This window comes from Zonotrichia leucophrys, chromosome 2, assembly GCF_028769735.1.
Source record: "Zonotrichia leucophrys gambelii isolate GWCS_2022_RI chromosome 2, RI_Zleu_2.0, whole genome shotgun sequence".
NCBI lineage: Eukaryota > Metazoa > Chordata > Aves > Passeriformes > Passerellidae > Zonotrichia > Zonotrichia leucophrys.
The window spans coordinates 21,308,078-21,328,924 of NC_088171.1; the positions used below are offsets into that span (position 1 = coordinate 21,308,078).

Consider the following 20,847-nt stretch of genomic DNA (forward strand, 5'->3'; position numbering starts at 1 on the left):
GCTCAGATTAACCTGTATTGGCAAAAACTTCTGAGTTTGGTCATTCAATCCTGTGTGTAAATTCTTTGTCTTGATTTTTTAACTACAGGATTCTTAAACTGGATGGTATTTATCACTTGAACACAAAAAGCATCTGAGTATGTGTAATATTGGTACCTAGTGTAATCTAAGAGCATATATAATGTGCTGTTTTGCCAACTACTCATTTTGCACATTATGCATTTGCTGTTGCCAGTGGGTATGTGTTTTGAGGCTGAAAGATGAACATCTGCTTGTGTGCTTTGGTGAGGAGGGCCAGACTTAGGTTTTGTTTGACACATCTGCTTATCTTTACATGCAGGTCCTCAACCTGAGACATCCAGGTGTCTTCAGCATTGAAATACTCACCTCATTCTAAAGTAGATAGACTTGGACTCTCAATTCTGCTGAAAAAGTAGTATTTCAAAGATATCCTAACCCAGTTTTTGAATTTTTCTGTCTGTATAAGTCTGTGTCTGAGGTATTTGGGCTGAGAGGTCATGGTCACAATGCTGAGCTGTGGAAATGAGGAGCCTGCATCCCCAAGCTAGCAGAGACATGGCCAGGTGTCAGGATAGTGGATGCAGCCCACATTTTTGAAGCATCATGTCACAAGTCTGGCTAAGGCTGTCCCCCTTTCAGAGCCAGTCCCAGCAATGCTACCTGTGCTGACGTAGCTTCCCTTTGCACTTGCACAGAGAGCAGACATTTACAAGGTAACCTGCGTACTCAAATCTCATCCTTCAGTCTGCCACCTGCGTGCTCTTCAGAAGAGCCCTGGGTGCTCTTGGAATAAATTTCCCCTTCTCAGGTGGGAGCCTTAGTCTTCCTCATGTATTGAGGGTGGTATTTATGGAGACCCGGGGAGACTGTCACCCTGGTCACCCTGGCAGGTGGCTGTTTGGCCTCTGAGGTGGGGGCCAAACTGGTGGGCATATTCCCACCAGTCGGTCTCTGGCCAGACTCGCAGGTGTTCCCAGTCTCAGATACCTATTTCTGTGTTTCCAAGAACTGCACTATTTTCTGTCACCTTTTCTGAGGTGGCTGTGCCCACCGCTGCTGCCTGACGCCAGGTACCACCCCACCAGGATCTCCCCGCGATGGGGCTCACCCGCCCCCGCAGGCTCCGGCTGACCCGGGGAGACCCGCGGCGCGGAGGGAGGAGCAGCAGGGCCATGTGAGCCGCTGGCGGCGGCAGCGGCCCTCGGGGAAGACAGATGGGGTGAGAGACAGCGCCCGGTCCGGCTGTCAGCGCGGCCCCAGCCCCGCCGCGGAGGCAGCCCCTCCTCCCCACGCTCCCGGCCGGGAACCATGGCGTCCAGCGAGGAGGACGGAGGCGGCAACGGCGCCGTGGAGGAGAAGGAGAACGGCAAGAAGAAGAAGAAACTGGGTGTCCTGGCCACGACATGGCTCATCTTCTACAACGTCGCCATGACCGCGGGGTGAGCGGGCGCGGGCGGCGGAGCGGGGGCGGCGCGGCCGGGGCGAGGCGCGGGCCCGGCGGGGCCGGGCGGGAGAGCCGGGACGCGGGGGAGCCGCCGGCAGCGGGGCTCCCCTCGCCTGCCGAGCATTGCCTAATACGGTGCAGCGCTGCCGGCCGCCGGCGCGTCACCCCGCGCCCGCCGCGGAGGTTAAGTATAGCCGGGACCGGCATGCCGGGCGGGGGAGCCGCGTCCCGCGGCGCGGCCTCCCGGATGCGGACGGGGCTGCTGGGCGCCCGCGGGGAGCCGGCAGCGCTCCGCCGTGCCCGGGGGCTCCGGGGCCGGGGTCCCGTGAGGGGCGGTCGGTGCGCCCGGGCTGTGAGCGAGCAGAGCCCGCCCCGGCTGCCGGCGGGCAGAGCTGTCCAAAGCCGGCCCGGCCCGCGGGCAGGAGCGATGAGCGGGGACCGGGGCACGCAGAACAGTAGCCCAGGAGGTTCCTTTGAGCTTGTGCTCCGTGCTGCGAGGCGTTGCTGTGAGGAAAGAGGGTAATTATCTTGAATAACAGATCATAAGGGCAGTCAAGTTTATGTTGTTAATTCTCGAAGCACATATTCTCACTTCTTGAAGATTTTCACTGTTCACTAACTCCTGGGGGGAAAATCTTCAACCTATCCATTTCCACGTGTTTAAAAGAAAGCTAAGAATGAAAAAAAATACAACTTCTAGTGTGATATTCATCATGAGAACAGTTTTACTTTGGTTACTAATGGGTGGTCTCACTGCCCTTTGAATCCCGTAGAGTAAAACTAACACGCCACAGTTGAGGCAGGAGCTCAAGCACTGCTGGAGAAAGCCAGGAATGTGATCGTAATGGCTTTCTTCTCACTGGCAACTGTGAATCTTGATTATTTATTAAAGTCTGTTCATATATTATTGCAGCACTTTTTGAAAAGTGCTTTTACGTGAGGTTAATGTTACCTCATTGAATTACCAGTCTTGTGCTCCATGTGTGAATTTGCTAATGAACACTGACTCTTGCCACTGACTTTTATATGTCTCTAAAAGATTATCGAACCATATTAGTTTTGACCTTAGGTGCTGCAGCAGTATCTCCCACTTCCTTCTCTCTCATTTTCCATTAATATCAAAAGAAATTAGGACACACAAAATTGGATTTTTTTATGTGGAAACAGAAATAAAAGAGGTTGGAATAAATTCTTATAATCATTTATGGGCACAATTTAAGAGAAAAATAGATATTTGAAATACAGGTATACTTAACAGAGACACTACACAGGATAAATATTTAACTAGAACAGTATATTTATCCAGTTGTCCAGGTGGTAGTGCAATATATCAAAATGTTTCTGGAGTTTTAACAAACTAATGCATAACTACATGTTAACAACCATTCTGATAAAAAAAACCTGCAGCTTATCTTTGTTTCTAAACAGATTTAAGGGACTAAAATGACAGATCAATACTCAGTTTTGCTGAAAGTCCCAACTAGAGATGCTGCCTTTATTACAGAAGGTGTTTTCCATTTCCTGGTGATTTGTAATAATCAGTATGAGGACTTTCCTGAGATCCAAAGTCAAAGCCATCGACAGCTGAATAAATCTATCTACAGAAATTTATGTCCACATAAAAAAATCCTTTAAGAAAAATACACTTGCCATCTTTGATTCTGAGTGTAGTCCAAGATTACTTCTCTCTGCAATGCTTATGCTTTGGTTGTGGAATGAGATGCAGAAAATGCCTTGTTAGGTTAAATATATTATGACTTCTCCATCTAAGTCACATATAGATCTGTTGCTGCCACATTTGTGCTGCCAGCTGGATGGAAACTCACCATCACCTTCCTCTTGTCAAACATCTCACTGTAAAATGGAGCAGCTCCACTGTGAAAGACTTCCAGTGATATTCCAGTAATTCTTTGTTTCCACAGTGGTTGGAGACAACCTGAAATAAATGCACTCATATTTAAAATCCGTTATAAAATCTAAGTAACACTTGCAGGGGAAAATTTTGGAGCGCTGACAGATCAGATTCACGGGCTTAAAGTAGAAGGGATCAAAGAGGGGAATGATTCCTGCTGTGTGGGGAAGCCTATGTGAGTTTGAAATGCTGTCATGAAGTGCTGGAATGGGGCACACCAAGTGGCTGCATAGCAGAGGCCGCCGTGCTAGGGAGCTGCAGAGGGGCTGGCACTGACGTCCGTGCCATGCGAGGTGAGCCAGGAGCTGTCAGGATCCAGGCACAGGGGGTCTGACCAAACATTGCTGCGTCCAGGTACCCTGTTTCCAGTGCTAGCCTATACCTTATGCTCAGGGAGGACTGCAGGAGGATGAGTTAAATATTTGTCCTAATGTTTATGTAAATATTTCTCTGATGTTTGTACTCTCTCTGAACCTGTCTCTGAGTATTTCTGAAGCCCTTCTGCTTTGTCACTTGGGCCCTTCCTGAGCCAGAGCTCTTGTTGCTGCAGAATATACTTGCCATGGCTTTGTGGAGAATGAAAGGACTGAGTAATTGTTCCCAGCAATTTCAGAGACATTAAACTAAAATTTTTGTCATTTTTGATTTTTATTTTTACCTCTCCGAATAGCCATCCATAGCTCTTGCTATGCCTATGTTAAAGAATTTTTGTACTTTCTTGGTTTTTTTGGATTGAAACCTGAAGTTTTCAGTCTTCTTGCTAATGTGATGTTTTAAGAACGAAGTGTAGGTCTGAAAGGCTGAGAGAGTTTGGTTTTTCAGTCTGGAGAATGGAAGGCTCCAGGGTGACATAATTTCAGTTCCTGAAGGGAGCCCACAAGAGAGCTGGAGAGGGACTTGTCACAAGCGCCTGTAGTGATAGAGACTATCACTAGAATAAGGTATAATGGGTTTGAACTGAAAGAAGGCAGGTTTAGATTAGATATTGGGAAGAAATTCTTTACTCAGAGGGTAGTGAGGCACTTGCAGAGGTTTCCCAAAGAACTCCTGGATGCCCCATTCCTGGAAGTGTTCAAAGCCAGGTTGGACGGGGCCCTGAGTGACCTTGTCTAGTGGAAGGTGTTCCTGCTTATGGCAGAGGGGGTTGGAACAAGATGATCTCCAAGGTCCATTCCTACCCAATCAATCCCATGATCAAGGAAAATATAGTACGCTGTTTTGAAAATCCTTATTATATAAAAATGGGTTTATTACATGGAAGGAATTCCCCATGCCTTGGATTATTTTACAGTGTCTGGGCATGTGGTGGGATCAACCCACAATTTAGATGTTTATTTTTTTATCTCAATTTCCATTCTAAATCTCAATTTAAATTTTATGTCAAATTCTACTATGATTAAAAGATACTGTTACTTTTTCTTTCTTTACATTGGAAGGGTTATTAGTTGGCATCATTGTTCAGTTTCCTAAAAAAAAACAAAATACATTTATCCAACACCCTCAAATGTGCTTGTTAAATATGTTTCTTGAGGTCAGGAGCACATAACATCCATCTCTCAGCACTTTGGAGTCTGATTTTTAAGTCAACTTTTAAAACACTTCTCAACACTTTGGAGAACATAATTATGGTGGTACCTTTGTTTGGACAATCACAAACAGGAGCATTAAAATCACTAGCCAGTCCTGAAATCAGGGAGTTGAGAGGACATGAAAAATGTAAAACTGACGTGCACAAATTCCTGTCCTTTACTTTGACAAACTTGAAACTCAAACAGTGACTTCAGCGCCAAGCTCACCATGTGGTTTCAAGTAACAGTATTTAATAGTCAAGATGCATGAGGATTTAATAGATACATAAACATTTACATAAAAATATGTAGTCACTGCTGGAGAAAAGTCTGATGGATGGGTGGTTTTGGGGGGTTCCCTCAATTTAGTCAATCCTTGGAAGGCAGCAAGTTATTCTCCATTATTTTTGAAGTAAAGAGATGAGTGTAATGTTTACATAATATTATATACTATTTATGTCTAAAGATATTTTTTCGTTATCTAAGAACACCGACAAGTGAAGAATCAAAGTTAACCTGGGAAGAAAAATACTCTAGTAAATTATTTACGATGGATGGATATTTTTAGAATTCTAATTTGAAATGTATCCATTCTCTTTCTTTTATAGGTGGCTGGTATTAGGTATTGCCATGGTGCGGTTTTATATACAGAAAGGAACACATAGAGGCTTATTCAGAAGCGTTCAAAAGACGCTTAAATTTTTCCAGACATTTGCTTTGCTTGAGGTAAATTTTAAACATTAGTTTGCTTTACTGGATGCTGCATATCATAGGCAAAACACATCATTTTCCTGAATTTAAAATAAGAATATTATCTTAGTTCTAAAAGTCCTTTTTACTTTATTATTTAATGAAGTTTGGGGGGCGGGACAAGGTGATTACTTGAAACAAATCAGCATGTGTTTTTCAGACTTAATTCTAATATTTCTTTAAGTCAGTGCCTGGGAACTGCTTTGATTTGAGAGTCTTTAATGCAAAAGGCAAAATCTTGAAGGCATTACAGCCAGCAGATCAGCCCTCTAGTGTAGTAGATATCACCATCTCAGAGATTGAGTATATATAAAGAATATACTCTTTATACTGGACTTACTCTCCTTCTGTGCCTTTCCTGCTTCTACTTATTTAAAGACGGGATTCACACACCCCATATAACCCATTGCTACAGGGTCTGTGCAAGATTTGCAAAGTATTCTTTAAGTAATACTTGTGCAAACTGTACACTACTGGTCTCAGTTCTGGAACATCTGTGGAATGAAGCTTTATTGCTGGGTTTATGGAGCACTTGCAGTTCTTTCCCAGGCACAGCAAAGAATATCTATCTACATTTTAATTTTTTTTCTCAATCTGCCTACAACATTCTAGTTCAAACAACTGTTAAAATCATGTCATCAGCTGCATATAAGCTTTTGTGCTGTTAAACTTTCACTGTAATTCTATTCAAACCTGCCAAAATTATGAAAAGCTCTTCATTTGCTAAACATTACTGACCAGAAAATACATTGTATCTCAAGCTTCATAGCTGTCATTGACAAAAGTATATTAATGTTAATAATCTGTAATAAATGTAGAACATTTTAAAATTGCTGTGTGGTTAGCATTCCTTATGTGACTTCCTCTACACTGTCCTGTAAAATTGTTCTTTGAGTAAGGTAAAGGAAGAGAAGCTTACTAGTTGAAAAAAATGCTTTGTAAGTACATAAATGTCTAATATTTACAATTAAATTGAAAAACAAATGTCGTTCATGTATTTGCACAGCTCAAATGGGACCATCCCAACACTGATTGCCAGGGCTCTGCCATGTATTTCTTTTTAAGACTGTTAGTGGGAGACAAAATCCAGAATTGAGCCTATGTTTATATTAATGTCAAAAGGCCATGTTTATAGGGTAGCTAGTAACATGCCACACATCAGTAACCTCTGACATTTTTATTTACAGGTAATCCACTGTGCAGTTGGTGAGTTCTTTGTTTTAGTTTCTCCTGTAGCTAGTTAAAACATGAACTGTGGAGCAGAGATAACATGTTTCTCTTTTTAAGGAATAGTTCGCACATCTGTGCTTGTGACTGGGGTCCAAGTGAGTTCCAGAATCTTCATGGTGTGGTTCATTGCACACAGTATCAAACAGGTATGTGTCTCAGCAAATTGTGTTTTGATTGCTTTTAAGGAGAAGCTATTACTGCAGTTCTCATTTCATAAGGAAGACCAAGCTAAAAATTAATTCTATTCCTGTAGAGAATGCTTACATATTTGAGTGCAATTTTGGAAGTTAGGATTGCAAAATAGAATTTGTGTGATTCTTGCCAGGAGACGGAGTCTGGGTCGTAGCTGTGAATCAGCAGTGTTTTCAACATTGTGCCCTCTGTGGTCTGCCTAAATGAAATCAATGACTACTCCTGTTATTTACAAGCAAAACTACCTTAGTGTTAACAGTTCCCTTTCAAAAATTTTAATTAGCACTTGCTGAATTAATCTAAATAAAAGGTAAATTCATGTTTTTAAATCTATGTCTTGAATTCACATGGATAAACATGGTAGCGATTTTGCTATTATTTTTAGAAGCCTTCTCAAAATTTTAATGTTACGGTAGTCTGTTAAGATTGTTAATTTGATGGCATCTAGTGTGTCACAATGGCACTTAAGGACCTGTGTAAATGACAATGCTTATTTGCCTGGCTTTGGGTGGCTGTTGTAAGGTTAGTGATCCATTAGTAGAATGAAGCAAGCAGTTCACAACTAGTAGGTAAGGACATCAGGTTCAATTTGTGAGATGTGCTTTCTATGAAAGGCGTATAAAAAATTAAGTGATAGGTTTTGAGCTCCTGAATTTCTTCAGGACTTGAAAAGCTGAGCCATTAAACTGTCTCACCAGCAGATGGCATAGGCCTTTCTGCAGATGAATTATCCTAGCACCTGCCTCAGTTATCAAATCTTCATTTCATTTCACAAGAGGACTTGTTTTCTACACTGCATCTTTTCCTTTGACATGGAATAAAGTAAATAGGGTTTTCATAGGGTTAACTTTTTTTGTTCTTCTTTTTCTTGTTGTTGTTTGTTTTTTAGGTTTGATTTGGGTTTTTTTGGTTTTGTTTTAGTTTGGTTTAGGTTTTTTTTTGTAAGCTAACTTTTTATATTTTTCTGTAAGGCAAAATGTCTCAAAGATTAAAAAGATTCTTATATTAAATATCTACACATGAGCTGGACTATAGCACTGCATTTTGCCTTTTTTACTATCTGCAGTGGACTAAATCTTAAGCATATCCAGCAATTTCTTTTATTTCCTCTATCTACACTACTGTAGGCCAAGCTGTGTCCAAGAAGAAATACATTTGAATGTATGTCTGATTGTATTTCATGCTGTTATTGCTTAGCAGGCATGAATGTTCAGGGTCACTCTAGGTGGTGAGAGGCACATCAGTGATAATAGCCAGAGCCAGGCCTCCCCACTTGACTGCAGATTTGCAAGGCAGCAGATAGGAATTCTCTGCATACTTATTTAAAGCTCTTCTGCTTGGATTTAGCCCTGTGACATGAATCCAAGTTTGAGTTATCAATGTTTGTCTCTAATTGCATGAGGCAAAGAACAGCCTAATTCTGTCTTTACCTTTGCATATTTGTTTGGGTGTCTTTGCACTTCAGTTGCTGCTATTTGTTTGTGATTTTGGTGCTATTTTTATGTCACCATTTTCTTTATGATGTTGGTGAGATCCTTCTGCTAAAATTGCACCTTCTGTGACTGACACATTGAGGGTGCGATTTTATGAGCACTTATAATTCTTTTTGACTTTTGTCAGAGTTGTGGATTTTCAGCATCTTGGAGATATATTCAGCTTTGTCACCAAGTTGCATTTTATTTTGAAAAATAATTTCCCTTTTTAATTTTTTTAACAAAACTTGTGTTGCTGTATTCTATTTCACAGACATCCCTGGAGCTTTTCATCCTTCAGGCATAGAAGTGTATTACAAAATTCCTCCCCTCTTAAAGGAAAGAAAATTACTTGTGTGTAATTTTTCCTCACAGAAGGTAGTGTTTGTAATAGATCCCCAGGTGCCTTCTTTGTATTTGGGGACTTTTGTTTATTTGTTCACTCAGAGTGAAAAAGAACTGGTGTTTTGAAACAGCAGAAATGTGCTACTTACTGATGAGGCAGTTTAATGACTCAGAACTTAAATCTTACATGGGATAGTTGAGTGAGTTTACCCAAAGCTCCTGATCTACCAACTACACTTCATTTAGTGAGCCATCTGTGCTCCAGCTCCTCAACTATCTTAGAGCTCCCTGAAGTCTGCCAAGCTTGATCTTCTGTGACCAAGTTCCAGTTAGTAGGTTATATAAAGCAATTCCTTTTGCCTAAAGTTTCATGGAGATGTGCATTATATATCGAAGAAGAAGCAAGATTAAAAGTAAGAGAAAATCTAGGAAATGGAGTAGTGAAATCCAGAATTATTAAAAAGTGATTATGAGGAGAACATACCCTCTGTAGCATTTTGTTGTTCTTGCCGTTTTGAGGAGGAAAAACATAAACAAGTAGATAAACCACAAATAGAACAGGGATAGTTAGGTAGTCTAGTGGAATGTAGGTAGAAAACACAGAGGAAGAATAAGCATAATTATAGGGTTTTATATTTTGATATTTGCATAATGGAGGAAGATTGCTCAATTTGACAAATGTCTGTTTGTTAGTAATCACATATGATAATGAACTGTACATGGTCATGGTTTCAGCATATCACTTTTGTGCCAAAATTGTCTTTCTTTACAAGGTACTAGTTCTGTTCTATATATCTTAAAGAGAAGTCTGTTGCAGTTTGCACAGAAAAGAAGCCTAAGGATGAAGAAAATGTTGGTTCTTTATACTTCTGCAGATCCAGAATGAGGAGAGCGTTATTCTTTTTCTGGTCGTATGGACTGTGACAGAGATTACTCGATATTCCTTCTACACATTCAACCTGCTCAACCATTTGCCATACTTCATTAAATGGGCCAGGTGGAGATGTCTTGCACTCGAGTTTCTCATGGTTCTGTGCATGTTGGTTTCACGCATGCTGAACTAACACACAGGAGAGCAGATGTTTGAGCTTTGGTTATGTGTCAGCAAAGTGCAAGTCAGTTGCTTTCTGTACTTGGGATCATTGCTGCTTGGTTTAATATGTTAAAAACATTTTAGCTGAGGTTTTTGGAGTATGGCTTTTTCTTTGCTTTCTATGTCTCACAGTTTGAACTCTGCTTTCACTTACTCTAATTTTATTTCTCTATCCTTTTAATTTTATCTCATATTTTAATTTGCAGTATGACTCTATATGATGCTCTGAATACAGTGACCAAAATTAGGCACCTGTGCTAGTCTTTGTGGATGTTAGTTTTTTGAAAATGTGGGAGTTGTTGTCACTCAGTCTGTATTATTACTTTATAAGAAGTTCTGCTTTATCAGAGCTTTTGTAAGATTATATCCATGTAGTAAAGTTAAATACTGACTTAGTTTAGGCCACAAAAATTGAGTTCCAAATCAAAACTGTCTTGATTTTGAAGCATTCTTAAGGTTGGCCACTGGATCACATACACTACACAGACTGTGTGTGTTTATCAGGAGACTTGACTGGAATAGTATTCCATGTAGTAATTATTTGAAAAATACATGTAAGGCAGACTTGTTATGTTAGAAGAAGAATATCTAAGCTACATTCAGCACAGATGCCTCCTATTTAAAAGAGTTTGTTTGTTATTTTCCTTTATTTTTGTTTTATAGATAATCCAGGTTTGATGCTTCTAGTGTGCTTCTTTGATATGTCTGATATTTATGTCTATTCTTATAAAACATTTCTTTTTTGCTAGTGCCTAAGTGAGAGACTTGTTTAAGCACTAAATGACAAACTTAAAGATATTCAGATTGGCTATCATCAGTAGTTTTTTTTAATACAGACTTCAGAAAGAGAAATGCACTCAGAACAAATTACATTGACAGATAATAATTTTTACCATCAGGTCAGCGTGCCTTGCATAACAGAATTTTGTTTCCATAATATAGACAGTAGGGAAAACCAACATTCTCATGAAAAGACATATGGTGAAATATTAATATAAATAAAACATTTGAAAATATATTATTTTTTCATAAAGTCTAAAGTATCCCTTCAAGATTTATGGATAAACAAACAGCACAACTGGGCATGTATTCAGTACCAAGAGAGATGGAATTTCTGATCTTTAGCATATAACTGCATAGAGACAAACAATATGTAAGGTATTCGTTCCTTCTTATCTAATCTGCATTCTTCTTGGTGCTGCCAAGCAATAGGACAGGAGGCAAAGGGCAGAAATTGATGCACAGGAAGTGCCACCTAAACATGAGGAAGAACTTCTTTACTGTGCAGGTGCCCAAGCACTGGAACAGATTGTCCAGAGAGAAAATCCAGTGTCTCCCTCACTGGAGATATTCAAAACCCAGCTGGACACAATCCTGTTCCATGTGCCTTAGGAAAACCCTGCTTGAGTGGGGAGATTGAACCAGGTGACTCATTGTGGTCCCTTCCAACCTGAACTATTCTGTGATTCCCCTCATCTGGGAGTCTTCTAAGCCCTTCTGCTTCTAGGAGGATTTCATGCTTAGTTGCTGCTGTTTTGGATCTCATTTCTTTTGGTCAGGGAGTGCACATTATACCTTTCTGTGTGACAGCTCTCATTGCTGTTCCTATATGAACTGGAGAATTGTTCCATAGGAGAACCTGCATATCCCTGGTGCACTGTGTGAAAGAACAGCACATAACCTATTGATTACAATTTTCATTTTGTCACTGCCTCTGTGGCCTTTGGCATTCAAACCACATTTTCTTTCAGCTGGATGTTTTGCCTTTTATTTGAACATCATCTCACTTTAAAATGGATCTGATAAGTTTCTGGCACAGTCATTTTCTTTTCTCTTTTTATTCCAATTTCCATTAGTGGTAAATGTAGTATTCCCATGTTGTAGTGAGTAAAACAAGCTCTTGATGCTATTCAACATTGTCATTATCTTCAAACAATTTGTAGTACATACAACTGACCCAGTGTGTGTGCACTGTGATGAAAATATGTAGGATCATCTGAGATTCAGTCCTGTTCTGAATCCTGTTGGTGACAATAGGAGTAAGAATAGTACATTTAAAAAAATTCGTTACTGGAGACTAAAAATTTGAGGGTGCTTCTATTAGAAAGAGATAAAAATGTTCTGACACTTCTCTGTTTTTAAACAAAGCACCGAGGAATTCTCTTGTCAACCAAAGCAACTCTACTGAAAGTAACTGAAACTGATATTTTGTGTCAAGTCAGGATGTGATCCCTGATTCTGGTGCAGGAACCACTTTAGTACATTTCTGTGCCACTAATAATAACAAGTGAAATTTTTAAGTTTACAGAGTGTTTCTCACAAGTTTTTTTTTTATTATTCTTATTATTTTTCAATGCAGATACAACTTTTTTATCGTTTTGTATCCTGCTGGAGTTGCAGGTGAACTGCTAACCATATATGCTGCTTTACCCTATGTGAAGAAAACAGGAATGTTTTCACTGAGACTTCCCAACAAATACAACGTCTCCTTTGACTACTATTACTTCCTTATTATTGTCATGTTCTCCTATGTGCCATGTAAGTACTGTTTAACTGTAGAAACATTTTAACATCATAAAAATAAATCTTCAGCAATGCTATAAACACTGCCTGTATTAAAATTTGCTGAACACTTTCTACTGTAAGAGCCTGCTTTCTGTTGTGCCAAGCTTTATGTGCTTTAATTGGTTAGGCTGAAATTTACTGTCCTGTTATCTGCTTAAGAACATAATCTGTCTTAAAAATTTTAATGAACGTGCTAAAATTACTTCTCAGACTTGGATGAAGTAAGAAAAGTTTCTGCTTACACACAGATATGTCTGTAACTCTGTCATTGGGACTTTTTAGTGCCTCTCCCACTTGGAAATAATGACTTTAAAATGGTTCTGCAAGTTGTGCCAGAGATTTGCTGTGGCTTTTTACTACTAATAACCATTTACCTTGGAAAAACCATCATTCAAGCACACTCAGGAAAAACTTGAAGCAGTATTCTCTAAGATTTCATTTTCACAGAAGTCATCCCCCCAAACCTCTCTGAACATCTGCCAGTCCCTGGTTTAATCAGTTTACCTTTGTACTTATGCATGCCAGAAACCATGGAGGCAACAGTAGAGAGAGTATCTTATCTGTCTTTCACTTCCAGTGTTATCTCCACTGCTACCTAAGCAGTGAAGACAAGGAGAAAGCACCCTGATATACCAGATATTCCACCATGAATAGGGCTAGACCAAACTAGGCAAATGTAATATTTTAGATAATATTAATAATTGAATATATAATATTTTAAAATACATTTAACTACATTGAGGCAGCAGATTAGAGAGAGAAATTGAAAAGCAGGAAAACTGAAGTTAAAGAGTCTGTGATCTGCATTCATGAAAGGTATTCATTTGAGAAGGCAACGTTCAATATGGAGTTTTGCAATACGAACACACACCTAAATTTTTGGTTCCAAGAAGTCATGAAGGACAACTAGAGAGATTTATATCAACAAAAAATATTCTAAGGTGTGGTAACTTACTAACAGTTTTGCATCTTTTTATGTAACAACTCTTCAGGAATAAACCTAGTTTTCTAGCCATTAAATATAAGGATCAGCTCTGTCAGTAGGACAGTAATATAATAGATGGCAGAGGGACAGCAAAGAGGGACCTCCCTACTTCAGACTTGAACAAATAGGGTAAATTTGTATCCTTCTCCAAGTCTTCAAAAATGCTTAGGACAGATTTGAAATCTTCAAGCACTACCAGAATGTGGTGAAATCCTGTTTCTACAAGGAAACTGTTGGAGTGAAGTTCCTTGAACACAGGGTATTTATTCAGAGATAAATGAGCTTTGAGTAATTATTGTTTTTTAAATCACTGCAATATTCATGACTTGTTATTATTCACCTTAATCAACTCAACCACTGTGTGCTATAATTTTTACTCAGTTCATCATTCTGTAAAATAGAGGTTTTCCATTATGTGATCTGTTGAATTTTTCCATCTAATTTGCTTTCTTTTATGCTTTGATCAAGTATTTCCACAACTGTACTTCCACATGCTGCGGCAGAGAAGAAGGGTGCTTCATGGAGAAGTGATTGTGGAAAAGGACGATTGAATCAAGCTGTGTAACCATGGTGCTTTCAGTGGAAAGGAAAAGAAGAGAGGGTAAAGACCCAAAACTTCCTCTGATTTTTCTGAGTCCAAGTTTTAAAACATGGAACAAGAATAAACAACTGTGCCCTTGCCTGTGGACTGTATTATTTTTGCAATTAATATATTTTGAGACCTACCTTTTCATCCTCAGATTCACTTTGGTTTTTAATTGTTCATTTCTTCAAAGAAATATTTTCTTATTTTCAATAGGTTGATGAGTAGCTTTAAGAATTAGAATAGTTGGCTACTGTGCCTTCTGTTCTGAAAGTTCTGTTATGACCTGTAGCCATTATCAAGAACAGAAGAAGAGTTGATAAGTTGTACTGAAAGTGAGTCTTCTGGAAATCAGAGTGTAAATTAGGTAATGATGTTTTTCATAGTCTAGGTGAATTGAATGGTATTTAAGCTTTATATTAAGTAATACCTTTCCAATTATAAGTACTGTAGCGCATTGTTTAACATTTTTTTAATTACAGTATCACATGCAGAATTCCAAAAGGACTTTTGAAAAGAGTTGAATTCTTGATTGTCAGTGCAAATTTAGACCTCTCTGTATTTTCATATGTAATTTTAAAGATACTTAGGGTAATAGATATAATATTAACTGGTTAAAAGTTTGTGCTGAGTAGAAGACAGGTTGTGCCTTCCTTTCTCTAATCAGTGGCTGGAATGGGACTCCTTTGCAGAGCAAAGCTGATTGTCAGCATGTTTCCTATTCTGCATTTGAAGTATGTATGCAGAAAAATCAGTATTGCATTGAAAATCTGTAGCTATGGTGAGATATTTGACTTCTTCTCAATACCTTGGTGGGATAAAATATATTTAAAAATATCATCCTAAAATATAAATTGTGCTTTGATTCATACCTTTGGGAAATTTTAATTGCTCCCTCCCCAATAATTGTTTATACTGTGTTGACCTAATTCTATTTCATGTCTTCAATAATCTGCAGGAAGGATCTACAGTATATTGATAGAAGTTAGAGGTGGTTTTATACTATATGGTACTTGAGTGGGAGAGGTCCAACAAATTGGAAGATTTTGATCTAACAGCCTAGCAGATTCAGAGAAAAGGTGATGCATTTGAGGAAAATTGGATACTGAGTGAGAGAGAGAAGATTGAAATATAGTAATGTGGTACGAAGCCTTGAAAATGTAGGCAGCAAACCTGTCTTGTTTCTGGCTTCACTGATGTCAAAAGAAGTGTATGCATATGTGGAAGAGCTGCATCAGGCAGCTGTAAATCAGAATACTTGTGGTTGCTGAGGTAATTTCTGGAGTAGAGTCTTATGTTTTGGCTACCTCAGGGATGAAGAATTGGATAATCTTCTGAAAGCTCAGAGAACAATAACAAAACTAGTGGAAGTGAGAAGGAAGTCGGAAAGATTGAGTTGCTAATATGTGTAATTCTTTGTTCTATGATAAATATGGAAGAACTTTAAAAAGTATGGAGGTGTAGCTATGATGAATTTGGAACAAGGGAAAGAGCCAATGAATATCAGAAGAAAGGTCCTACTGATTAGTTCAATTATGGAATGACACAGCAATGCTTATCAATGCACGCGGTGTCTTGGAAGGGTTTCAGTTAAAGTTGGCAAGAGATTGAACTGCATATTTAAACAGGCAGTTTCCATTTTTAGCTTCAATGATACTATGATAATACAGCTTTTTGAAATTTGTAGATATGCCAGAATAAGGTGTATTAAGTAATTTATTAAAAAAGTAAGAATTTGCTATAACCCTGACTTTTAAAATCCATGTTGTGCCTTGGATTTGTGATATTTATGTGTGGCTTCATTACACATAAATGAGTTTCCTTTTATGTGACAGGTGCATAGTGGACTTGAGACAGAACAGTTGTATTTCTTTAAATTTTAAAAGGTGTAATCTTTATATTCCTTAAATTTCACACAAGGTGCTCTAATTTAACTTACTACTTCTGTGTTATATGCAGCTAAAATGATTAAAAGTTTTTAATATAAATTACATTTACAACACTGAATCACAAAATAGTTGTGTTACTATGTGTTCAGACTAGCAGTTGTATGTATCCAACATTCTTTCAGTACTGTTTTATAAACTATGAGGAACATATTGGCAGTTTTGGGAAATAAATCTCCATTAGCAAACAGAGGAGTGTGATGAAATATGAAAAACTAAGATTCGATTAAGTTCTGTGTCTCTTTTTACTGTCAGGGCAGCTCACTGAAGACCATAGCTATCAATTCATTGAAAATGCATTGGATTTGAAATCCTTGATCAGATGAGTGTATCCTGTAGATAGTAGTCTTTCTAAAGGAAATACTTGCACTATAAAAGTGTATTATATTTGTTTTCATTGTGGCCTAAGAATATTATTATATGTTAATCAAGGACCTATTTTTATATCCTTTTGTACATATGAAATGAAAAAAAACCAAACACTGTTTGCTACAATCTTGGGTTGCACTTCCATAAAACAACAATTTACAAGGTAATGATACAATTTAAAACTGGATTTACAGCCACGAGTCTTGCTAAATAATGAATTAACAAAAGTCAAGCTAAAATTTACTCACAGTACCACATTCAATGTTTCATTGACCAGAGAGATTGCCCTGTAGATTAGTTTACATGACATTTACCTAAGAAAAGTAAGCAACATGTTCTTTTCTTCCTTCTGTTTTTTGACTGAAACCTTTCCCTGAAGCCTCTTTTTCACAGAATCAGTAAGGTTGGAAAAGACCTCCGAGGTCACCAAGTCCAACCTTTGAACACCATCACATCAACTAGACTGTAGCACTAAGTGCCATGTCCAGCTGCTTCTTGAATGCTTCCAGGGGTGGTGACTCCACCACCTCCCTGGGGAGCCAGTTCCAATGCCTGACCAGCCTTTCCATGGAGGAATTCTTCCTGATGTCCAACCTGAGCCTCCCCTGACACAGCCTGAGGCCTTTTCCTCTTGTCTGGTTGCTGGTTCTGTTAACATATCTTCTGAAACATAGTGAGAATTGCAGGTAAAATCTTCTTGCACTTGACTTCAGCTAGGATTTTATCCTAGGTAGTTATATTTAAATTTCAATATACCATCTTGAAATTTAATTAATTAATTTAATTAACCTGTCAAATGGATATTAAAACTTAAGTATGATTTTCATATGGTGCTCTCTTTCCAACTTCTTTTTTACATCTGTCTTTTTGTCTTTTCTCTGCAATATTCCTAGTTTTCTAAAGCATTTAAATCCTCCTGCTTAGGTAAGATTAGGAATGTATTCAAACATCAGCATCTCTAATGTTTTCATGTAGTCTTTTAACAAATTGTCTTTATAAAGGTATTCTCTTACTTGTTCTATATAGGCCTTCTGAAATGAATTTATATAGAGCATGGCTTTATGAAACTTTTTGAATAGCAGTATATAGAAATAGGGAGATTCCTTTTAATCAGGTGACTTTTCCTACTATTTGTAGAAACAGAAAGCATCTTTTGTATAAACTACCTGAAAACAGCTGTATTTCTTGAGGTTCTTCCCAGCACTCACATACTATGAAAAGCTGTTTTGGGACAGACTGGGTTGTTTCACAGCTCAGCTCAGAATGTTTGGAGGTCAGATTCCGGCTTCAGGGCATGGGCAGCAGCAAGGAACATGGTGCTGAGGTATTGCATCTTCTGTGTAACCTGGCAAGGGGTCACTGAGGCCGTGGTGAGCAGTAGCTGATAGATGTAATTTCTCCCACCCTGCAGGATGTGAGATGAGAGGAAGCTCAGTGTGCTGTCATTACTGTCTGCTGAGGGAGCTCAGGGGATCAGCTGGAGGATCTCTGTGCACAGAGGGTGTGTTACAGAGAGGCTTTCCCACTCCACTCAGCTCTGGTTTGCTATCTGTTAGCCTACATGTCTTGAGATAGACAGGTCTGCCAGGACGGGCATGGCCCACCAACCTCAACAGCTCAGTTCAACATAAACTGACTTGGAGAAATGGTGCCGGGTGATGTTTCCCATTCCCATTGAACATAACATTTAAGCAGGGTCATGTTCTTGGATAGATTGCAAGTCTAGTTAACAGAGAGATGCATGGAGACCTGTTCTGTGACCAGATGGAAATATTTTAAATCTAGGTACATTTTAAATCTAGGTCTAGCTACTGCTCTGATTGTTGTACTCTTGGTCTTCACAGTAGCTTACTTCAGTGGATATTAGGATATGTGTATGGTTACTAAATAAACCAGAATGAAACCAATTCACAATCGTTACAATAATTTATCATTTCAAATTAGTTTAAATGACATTAACAGTTTTTCAATCAAGCTCTTGCTTAATCTGCCTTAGAAAGAAAAAAAAGAAAGGAAAGTTAATACAAATAAATGTTCTGCACTAGGTAGTAGAGCCTCATAAATCAAAATTTTCAGGCAGGCAAACTTGCTGCATTTCATACAGGATTTTTTAAGTGAGTTTTTTTAACAAAAAGGTGAAAGCTTTTCTGAAAATCAAAGTTTATTTCATAATGTATATTTTAAAATGTGCTGAGACTTACTGTATTATTTATTACCGGTTTACAATTTAAATTCATGCTGAACCTGCAGTTTTTATAGATGATTACCTGTAGCCCATTAAAATGTTTCATTCTGTCTTTGTTACAATGGCTGTTTAAAGAACAAACTCCCCATTTTTCCGCAGAGCTCTGTGTTCTGTTGCTCAAATGAGTTTCAGTATTGTTACTGCCTGGGATGCTTTTCCAGGGCTGCTGAAGCGCAGGTTTCAGAGTGCCAAGGGCAGCTCCAGGAGGGCACAGCTCCACAGTGGGTGGCACTCTCTGGTTGGTGTCGGGCACCGCGGTGCCACCGGTGCCGTTCTGGGGTCTCGAGGAGTGCCAGCTCTGCAGATGTCCCCAGCTGATTCATCCCCAAGACTTCCCAGATGGAGAGAACTGTTAGGTCACAAAAGCAAATCTGACAAGTGAACTGAGAGCTGTCCCAAGAGAACTGCAGAGAACTGAGTGTTGGGTGACTCCAGCCCTCTCGAGGAAGTTGCTGACAGTTTCGTGCCTGCAGCTGGGAGTGGCTGGTGATGTACAATACTTTCTGTGTCATGTTGTACCACCTGAAACATGCTGTCCTTTTATTCATATTCTCCTGCCTCTCTGTTTGGTCTTGAATGTATTTGAATGCCCTTTCAGTTTATGGCTTTGTAAAAGTGTAAGTGCAGAAAAATTTATCTAAGTGTATAGAATGTATATGTATAGAATTGTACTTCAAGTTTCTTAATAATGTAAATGCACTGCAACTGCTTATTATTGTTATTTCTTCTAAAATGGTTATCATTAGAAGTTTACACAGGAAAGCAACACAATATGATACTTCTAATAACTTATTTATTTGCAAAAAATATAATTTTTTTTGATCTATAGATTCAGATATTTGTTTTAGTGACTGTTAATTCTGTAGCACTGTAGAAATTAATAATCTATTAAAAGACATATTTTAAACTTTGTTTTAGTTGATTTTTTAATTTTTTTTTTAGCATGTAGAAGTCAGTTCTTATAAGCATTCAGCATATTTCAGCAGACTGGTACTGTTTACAAATACTATACTTTTTTTTTTAGAATTATTTCACAAATTAATTGTGAGGTCCCGTGTAACAAAAATAATCTTGAGATCCCCTATTTACTCTTACCCAGACAGTCTTTTCATATTTCTTAAAATATATTCCATAAAAAACAGGTAGGTTTGAGTAGTAATAATACTGGTTTATCAAAGAGCAGAGAACACAGGGCATTCAAGAGAATACCAATATGTATGAAAAAACATGCATTACAGTGATCCTGAAATAGATGTTCCCGTAGTAGATGTTTCAGTGTTTTGGAACAGGACTTTTTTGTGGTATTAACCTTTGAGAGGGATGGAGGCAGAGAACATCCTCTGTCTGTCCTTTGCCATGTGACTAACAATGACATTGCAGCTGTGAGGATTTCGTTGCCATGACAGTATGAGAAAGCAGTTTGTGAGCATTCGCACCTACTTCTTTTGAATTAGGAATCAAGTGGTTGGAACCCCAAGGAGCTTAACTGCATATAAAGCTTAAATCCTCTTAGTCAGATGTATTATAATGGAGATGTAGATCTCCTAATCTGGAAGTCACAGAAATGGTCTTCTGATCTAAATTTACAGGACAGGATTTACGTGTCCTGGCCCTCTACCAAGGTTAAGCAATTCAGATTTCTATAGAAGTCAGTGGAAGAACATCTACTGATCTCCACAGGAGTGTGATGGGATAAAGACATTGGTGTATTCTGTTCTGTGTAATTCTGGATTCCTGTTAGTACTGTCTGGGAGAGAGCCTGTGCTTGCTGTGCATGGTGGCACACTTCCTCCCAGCTCTGCAGGGTGCCCAGCACTGCTCCCTGCAGAACGCTCCAGAACACCTGGAAGTCTCCAGTAGTACACCACTATTGCATTATACTGATTTGAATTCAGCAGAGTTGTAGAAAGTCCCTTCACATATCTATGTAAGTGTCTTTAATTTCTGAAATTAATCTAGGCCCAGTGAGACATCCCATTAAAAATAGGCAGGGTAGATCATCCCTCACAGCTGCTTGGACATTCCTAGCTTGAAATGCTGCCGTCACTGAACAACTTTGATTTTCATATATAATCTCTTGGTAGTTTGTGCTCATACCACTTTTATCAGATGGCACTTTGCCTGCCC

At 38.8% G+C, this 20,847-nt stretch overlaps 1 protein-coding gene across 3 annotated transcripts; it reads left to right on the forward strand.

The window, feature by feature from the left end:
* Positions 1-1,238: 1,238 nt before the first annotated feature.
* On the forward strand, positions 1,239-19,631 carry HACD1 (3-hydroxyacyl-CoA dehydratase 1). Of its 3 annotated transcripts, none has more exons than XM_064704191.1 (7): positions 1,239-1,460; positions 5,554-5,671; positions 6,883-6,901; positions 6,983-7,071; positions 9,810-9,931; positions 12,387-12,565; positions 14,046-19,631. In XM_064704191.1, the coding sequence occupies exons 1-7, from the start codon at positions 1,330-1,332 to the stop codon at positions 14,126-14,128; spliced, it is 741 nt and encodes a 246-aa protein (XP_064560261.1). In that variant the 5' UTR covers positions 1,239-1,329; the 3' UTR covers positions 14,129-19,631. The 3 variants fall into 3 exon arrangements, with proteins under 3 accessions (XP_064560261.1, XP_064560262.1, XP_064560263.1); XM_064704192.1 differs by having other exon boundaries at positions 6,989-7,071; XM_064704193.1 differs by lacking the exon at positions 5,554-5,671 and having other exon boundaries at positions 1,308-1,460.
* Positions 19,632-20,847: the final 1,216 nt, after the last annotated feature.